This window comes from Pomacea canaliculata, linkage group LG9, assembly GCF_003073045.1.
Source record: "Pomacea canaliculata isolate SZHN2017 linkage group LG9, ASM307304v1, whole genome shotgun sequence".
Classification (NCBI taxonomy): Eukaryota; Metazoa; Mollusca; class Gastropoda; order Architaenioglossa; family Ampullariidae; genus Pomacea; species Pomacea canaliculata.
This window is the reverse complement of record NC_037598.1, coordinates 15,027,733-15,035,310: the sequence shown is the minus strand read 5'-3', so window position 1 is coordinate 15,035,310 and position 7,578 is coordinate 15,027,733. Positions and strand designations below refer to the sequence as shown.

The 7,578-nt window shown below is 36.1% G+C and overlaps 1 protein-coding gene across 1 annotated transcript in view; it reads left to right on the top strand.

Annotated features, from left to right (window-relative positions):
* Nucleotides 1–2: 2 nt before the first annotated feature.
* Nucleotides 3–7,578, top strand: part of LOC112571802 (calcium-dependent secretion activator 1-like) — a 41,624-nt gene continuing 34,048 nt past the window's right edge. The window contains 3 exon segments of the mRNA XM_025251101.1: nucleotides 3–951; nucleotides 3,480–3,560; nucleotides 4,074–4,237. Of these exon segments, the coding sequence (XP_025106886.1) occupies nucleotides 157–951; nucleotides 3,480–3,560; nucleotides 4,074–4,237 (1,040 nt within the window). The 5' untranslated portion in view covers nucleotides 3–156.

Genomic DNA, 7,578 nt, shown 5'->3' with positions numbered 1-7,578 from the left:
AAAATATGTTTTTATTAACGCTATTGCTTCCGTCGTCTGCTGCACATTGCGCATGCGCCTTCGCACTGTAATAGTTGATGCTACAGTACGTCTGTAGGGTGATTGGTGCCTTTCGATTTTACGGCGACTTGTTTTTTAGGCTTAAAGTATTGAATCATGCTTGACCCATCATCTAGCGAAGAAGAATCAGAAAATGGCACTCCTGATGATGGGGATGAAAATAACTCTGAAGTGCTTAGCTTGCCCAGTGGTGAACAGAGAAGCTTGTCAGCAAGTGGGGATAACTTGAGCGTTGTTGGTGGCCATTCCAGATCCAACAGTATCCGACCATCAAGTCCAAGTCCATCGCTTGTTAGTGATAGAGAAAAGGTTGAGGATGTAGAGAAGATCGAAAGAGAGGAGGAAGAAAGAAAAAAGCGTCTTCAGCTTTACGTTTTTGTGATGAGGTGCATCGCTTACCCATTTAATGCTAAACAGCCCACTGATATGGCCAGACGACAAACCAAAGTTACGAAGCAACAACTTCAAGTGATCAAAGAACGTTTTCACTCTTTTCTTAGTGGTGAGACTCACATTGTAGCAGACGAAGCTTTTACAAATGCTGTGCAGAGTTACTACGAAGTTTTTTTGAAAAGTGACAGAATAGCCAACATGGTTCGAAGTGGAGGATGCTCTGCAAATGATTTTAGAGAAGTTTTTAAAAATAACATTGAGAAAAGAGTAAGAAGTTTACCTGAGATAGATGGATTAAGCAAAGAGACTGTACTGAGTTCGTGGATGGCAAAATTTGATGCTATTTATCGTGGAGATGAAGACCCTAGGAAACAGCCACAACGTCTGACAACTGCTGCCTCAGAGCTCATTCTTAGTAAAGAGCAGCTCTATGACATGTTTCAAAACATCCTTGATGTCAAGAAATATGAACATCAGATTTTATACAATGCCTGCCAGGTACGTAACATTTTAAGAATCTATTCATATTTCTTCAGCTTAGAGAAAAATCATCATTTTTTGTGTGTGTATGAGAGAGAGAGATTTTTTTTTTTGAAGATTATTGTGGAGGTTGGGACGATTTTGTGTCTTTATGCAACATCTGTAAACTGCTGTATCATTTGTCTGAAGTGTAAGGAATAGGTACCCCGATACTTGTTTATATGCCACCATCATTGGTTTCACTATCTTCGTTGTCTGCAGAGCTATGAGCTCAGCTATTGCATATTATAATTATCTTTTTGGATATCTTACATTAAAGATTTAGTGTTTTCTCTGTTAAATGTTTATGTTCAAGGACTTCTGTAAGTTTTAGGTGCAATAATTTACTTTTTTCATTTAACATTTTGTGATTAATCATTTAGCTGCTGTCACTTTCAACTCTCCTCTATTCACCCCCTCCCATTTGTTTAGCTTAAGTGACAAACTGTATAAGTTTAACAGAGACAGAAGTTATGCTTGGAAAAAGAATTTCTTAAGTTTACATAATCTTTATATAATACCTGTTTTAAAAGTCTGTTTGACTTGTTCTTTGCTCTCAGTCATGAAAGCAACTTAAAAATGACTAGAATGCCATGTTGCCATATTTTAATCCTTAACCACAATATCAGCTGTAAAGTTCAAACTGACTTCTGTAGCTGTAGGACCTCTTTTGTGCACTATGCAGTTACCCTGGGTACAGAGTCAGTGTGTTTGATTCATTCATCATGTTCACTGTCCAGAACTAATGTCTGTGTTAATAAGCCACTAATGTTGTTTTCGAAATGATTTACCATTAGTAAGGTTGGTTTGCCTGTTTAGTGTCAAGTGGTTAGTCAGTCAGAAAGGTTCAGTGTCTTCAGGGGTGTGGAACATCTCTACCTCCCTTCCCCAAGTTGTTGAAGGTTTATTCCATGAATACTTTTCATGATTGGAAGATGCTCTTACACACTCTTTCTCTCTCAGCAGGAAGTCAAAGTGAATGGAAACATGGTCTCATCACAGTGTCTGATATATAACTATTCTTGCCAGGTCTTGGCAATATAGGATAATCCTCATGGTTGTATACTCTAAACCATATTATAAATGCATTGATCTCCTTGTTTTGGAGAGATATACTATACACGTAACTTCAATAAGTATTATTATTTAAATCCTGTTAATATTTGAGTTTGTTACTGTGTGGTTATGAATAGCATCTAAAATGGTCATAGCCATTTAAAAAAAAAGTGAAACCAGGTAAAACTTTTGTAGCCTCTTTCTTTCCCTTCAACAGATTAATTTTGTTAATCGATATTAATATCAACATAAAATAATGTACTGCGAAATTTGTGCATATCTTTGTGATGAAAACTAGCACTTTACAGGAATATATCATCATCATATTTATGCAACAGTCACAGTGGCTTAACTAATAATACAACATTTGCTTTGTTGTAACCCTTTTAAATCACATTTTTCAAATTTCAAATCCATTGAACTAGCTCTTGTGAATTTCCCTTAAGCGTCATGTCACATTACTACTAGAGAAAAACTTTAGCAGCTTCACTGATATTAGAGTTGGTAGATTGCAGCAGCCTGTCTCATTATTTTGAGATTGTTCCCAGATTGGCAGATAATGACTGGTCACATTATTGTTCTTTTAATCATAATAGAGTCGTTTAACTCCCTTGTTATCAAGAGTCCATCTCATTGGTCGGCTTGTGTTGCTCTCCTCTCTCTACCACATATCCGATTAGAAAGACAGCAGATACTCATTATTCTTTTCTGGACCCACTATTTTCAGCCCCTTTTTGTTCAGAGAGCATCTATGTTTAAAGCGTTAAAGTCTGGCCTCAAAACCCAGATATGTAAGAACAAGTCAAATAAACTGTTATCCTCACTCATCAGTTCTTCATCTATGCACTTTGTTTATTTTTGCTGTGATGTCATTCTTTTGGTCATGCTGGTGTTTCTTTGTTGTAGGGATGATTGTCAGTTTGCAGTCTTCCGTGCACAGTGCATTTAGCTTGCCTCCACAGAATAAAATGCAAATTCATTTGTTATCATCATCTATTCATTGTCAGGGTGATCCGGTGGTGCATCGGTTAGCGCCTGTCACCAATACACTGAAGGTTGGCTGTCCTAGGTTTAGCTCTCGTCTCGGGGCACGCTCTGCATGTGGCATCTGTTTACAGGGCTGGCTGCCTTTAACCTTAGTTGCTGGCTCGGTGTAAAACATTAAATTCCCCCTCCCTCCCCCAATCATCTATTTATTGTCAATTTAGACAGGAATTAAAGTGAAGCCTTGTCATTGGTAGCATGAAAGAACTGAATTACACCCAGGGATAGTATTTCCTTGTCATGTAGCAAGATTGAAAAAGTAGCAGCTGCATTATCAGATGATTATGGCGATTAAAAAAAGCAAATTTCTAATGCAAAAAAAGTCACTGATTACGAACTGGAAAGCATAACTGCTGTTTTGTTTATCAGTATTCTGTGGTGAGTGTGTACTTTGATTTGCTCATCAGCTGGACAATGCTGATGAACAGGCAGCCCAGGTCCGCAGAGAGCTTGATGGAAGGTTACAAGCTGTAGAAGAGATGGCAAGGGTGTGTACTTCTAGCATTTGTTCATTGTAATTCTAATAGAATTCTTTTTTGGTCAGCAATATTAGTCTTTGTGAAGGTGTCCTGTGAATGCTGGCAAAATGTTAATACCTTATTGATAATGGACTGGCAGAACCAAATCCAAAGCTTGTTTCCTGCTTTTGTTACTGATAATATTTGACAGTTTGAGGAACTGAATACAGCATTATTAAGTATGTAGTCTGTTGTTGAGCAAATGCTTAAGTGACTCACAATTTGTGAAATTGCAGATTTATCCGTGTAGCTCAGTTTAACTGCAGTACACTTAAAGAAAAGTTCACATTTTCTTTTTACATTTCCCAGATTTTTAGGAAAAGAATTTTGAATGTTTCTAATGCGGCTCATAGGAAACTGCTTTGCCAAAGTAAATGTGTTCTATTAAGTAGAGGTAGTTACAGCCATTATGTTTTCTGAGTATCTAGAAAAGCAGTAAAGGTAATAAATCATTTGTATCTGTGTGTGTGGTTCAATATATAGAAACGGCAGCACCCCAAATTTGTGGTTAAAGAAATGGAGAGCATGTACCAGGAAGAGTTGCGATCCTCTATAAATCTGCTGAAGTCCAATTTGGAGAGTCTGCCAGTGTCCAAAGGTGGGACTGAGTCCAAATATTCTCTTCAAAAACTCAAGCGCTACAACAGGTAGGACTTAAAAATTAAATTTTGTTATTTAGCTATTGGTGTCTTAATACTTCTTCTCGTTCCCATTCCCCCCCCCCCCCCCAATGGAGCATTGGGCGGCAGTCTTATTACTAGGATATAAAAACTTTTTTTCCAACCATAACTGACATATTTACCTGCCAAGCTCTTTATGCTTTTAAGATTTTTTGGTATCTGGATGATAGGACATTTAAGATAAGTAATTTTATTTTGTTTGTTTCTTCCTTTTTTAGTGGATGCATTTAATACTTACTAAGCAGGTCACTAGAACCTGAATTCTACAGTTGATACTTGTTTGGGCTAAGCAACATTCTTGCTTCAGAAGGATTATGTCAAAAAAGAAAATTGAGAACTGGATGTTAAGATTAGTATTTAGTAAGAATTTCAAAGCATTTCAGAACAAGACTGTACTCTTTGCTGATTAGTGATAAGATGTGGCAGCTTTACTGAAGTATGAGAAATTTATTTCTCTGATTTTACTGCTTCTATATATGCCTTTAACACCAGACCATTATTCAAAATATATCAGCTTAAGTTTTACCTTATTTACAAATGTTGGCAGTAGACAAGTGTGGTTCTATTAAAATTATGCCCTTGTGATGTGTTTTGCACGAAATAGTACCTGTTAAATAATCATGTGTTTATACACATGAGTGTGGGCACAAAATGCATGTATCTTTGAAAGCGTATCCAGAATCCATAGATCTTTTTTTATAGCAATTGCTTTTTGTGATTCTGTGTATCGTACAGTCTCATAAGATGATGTCTCATGAAAAATGGTTCTTTATAGATATGGTTTCCTTCTTTTATGACTGTGATAATATTAACAGAAATTTCTTGAAACAGAACATAGATGTGTGTGTGTTATTTGGTTCTGCTGCAATTTGTTTGTCGAAATCTTTGTTTTTTTCATGATCACATATTTTAGAGATGGGGATACATTTAAGAAATATAGATTATTGTTGCCAAGAAAGCAGTAAAATTGCAGCAGAAACTACAGTATGTTATAATTTTTTTTGAGTTGTACCAAAATCTGCAAGGAAAAACGACAGTCACTGCATTTAATATAAAACAGAAATTGAGGAGTAGTGATTGGGTAACATCACACACCTAAAAGATTAATTTATTAGCAACATCATGATATGCACCATTCAGATATTCAGATGTAAATGTATGAAATTCAACTATTTGAAACAAAAATTATAAAAGTGCTAAAAGTGACTAGAAAATAAACCAAGACTATAGCTGAAGTTCGTACTATGCAGAAATGAACAGTTCCTAGATCATTCATTTTTGAAAAGACATTTTCTCTCAAATCTAAAAGAATCAGGCGTCTCCAATAACCTTTCAAAATTTTATTTCTGACGTATACGCCAAAAGCCCCTTCTTTCCTGTATTATAACAGGTTTCTTTCAGCTCATTTTGGAGCTAGGCAGTATCAGAGTTCCAAGTCTGTTTGGCTGATAGTTTTTCAGCTCATAAAGATTCATTTGACCCTTCACAGCTTTTACAGTTTCTTGATCAATGAAGAGTGGTGCAGGTTGACAGGGCTTCCATCTTCTCGGTGGCAGTTGAAAGGGCTTTTTGATCTTGAAGTGGTGCAGTTTATGCTTACTATTGAAATCAATCTCTACAGAGTGTGAAATGTCTTTGTTGTTATTTAACAACTTTGAAGTGGGATGCTTGAGATTTTAGGTGATTTTTGTGTCACTTTATCAGCCATGTGTTCACCCACAATTTCTTCATCTTTTTCTTTCTTTTCTTTTTTTTTTTTTTTTGCACATTCTCCTGGACATTTATTTTCAGAATCAGGTAGATCAAAATCACTGATCTCTTCTACTTCACAACTGCTTTGTTAATGACTAAAATCATTTCTAAGACCTCTAATGTTTCTTTCATACTACCTATCTAAAGGCAGGTGCCTTTTCTCTCCTCCAATTAAAAGAAAACCAAGAGTTTTGAAAAATGTATACATGTCCAACAAGTGTCATCCTGTTTAAAGGGATGGAACAATTCAGAAATGTTCAGCTAAAGCTGTGACAGTGTTCCAGCCTATTTGCACAGATGGCACTTTTAAATGATTAAAGAGTAGAAACATTTTACAGCTTATTTATGCAATGTACTGAGATTAGTCTGCAGGCTGCATATTACATGTGCATGCAATATTCTTAACGTCTTAACACTTTTCAGTTATAGGGAAAGTGTATTTATAAGCTGCGGTAGTGTGTTTTTTTAAAATTTTATATTCACCCTAAAGTGTTTTCTAATTGCTTGATATCCTACCAGAAAGATAAACAAAATAGTTGTCATCACATGACTTTTACAGTCCAGGACTTCTTTGTTTATTTTGCATTTTTTGAGGAAAAACCATATAAAACTATGTTTGTTTATAGTTCTTTGACAAGGGACTTTCCTGCAAAACTCTACACCATGATTACAAAATGCAATGTTGAGATATATTTAGGGTAGTAGAGAGTGGTCTTCTAGAGGGTGGAAAATATTTTTTGGACTTTCCATAATGTATTTACTCAATAGCTGCAGCCCCAAGCACTTCCCAGTTCTCTCACAGTATTTTAGTAGATCAGTGAAAAACTGCTTTGGTTCAGATGTAGGCGCAGCTCCTATGTTGGTAAAGGTTCTTCTGCTAAGATTCTACAGGAGGGAAATGTTTATAGTAAGAAACCATAGTCATTTTTGCCAATGTTAATATTTGGAAGATAATTTTTGTCTGCTCCTTTTCAAAATGATGAGCATTATATGGTGCACATTTGAGTGTTGTCACATTTGCTTATGACTGTGCTTTCTGTATGAGTAATAGTTGTTTACTTGCCTGCTTTTACTGATAATGTGAAAATTGAATGTTTTCATCCTTTGTATACATTGTAGACAGTTGGGGGAATTAGTACAGGTGCCCTTGCAAGTTCTGGCCCAAACTGGGGCAGCCGGGATTGTCCACACAGGGCTTTCGTAAGTCTGACATCAGCTGCATAGTGGTTGGCTATTTTAAAGATGAGAACACTTCAACCAACCACTTTATCCTATTGCACAATTTTAGAGGTACTACTGACCTGTGGTGATGGGGAATACCATTCAGTTTTTTTTTTTAAAGCTCTTGTTCTTTTTGGGTTTCTTCCCCTTCAGAATTTGTTTTGGCTGTTATTGCTCACTTGAAAGAAGTGTTTTTTGCATGCAGACACATTTAATCTGCAGCTGCATGCAACTTGTAAAACCTTGTGATGTGCATCTAATGAGCATGTAAAATCCTATTACATGATGATACTATGATATGACTCTTAATAGAAGTTATCGTTTTGCTTATTTAT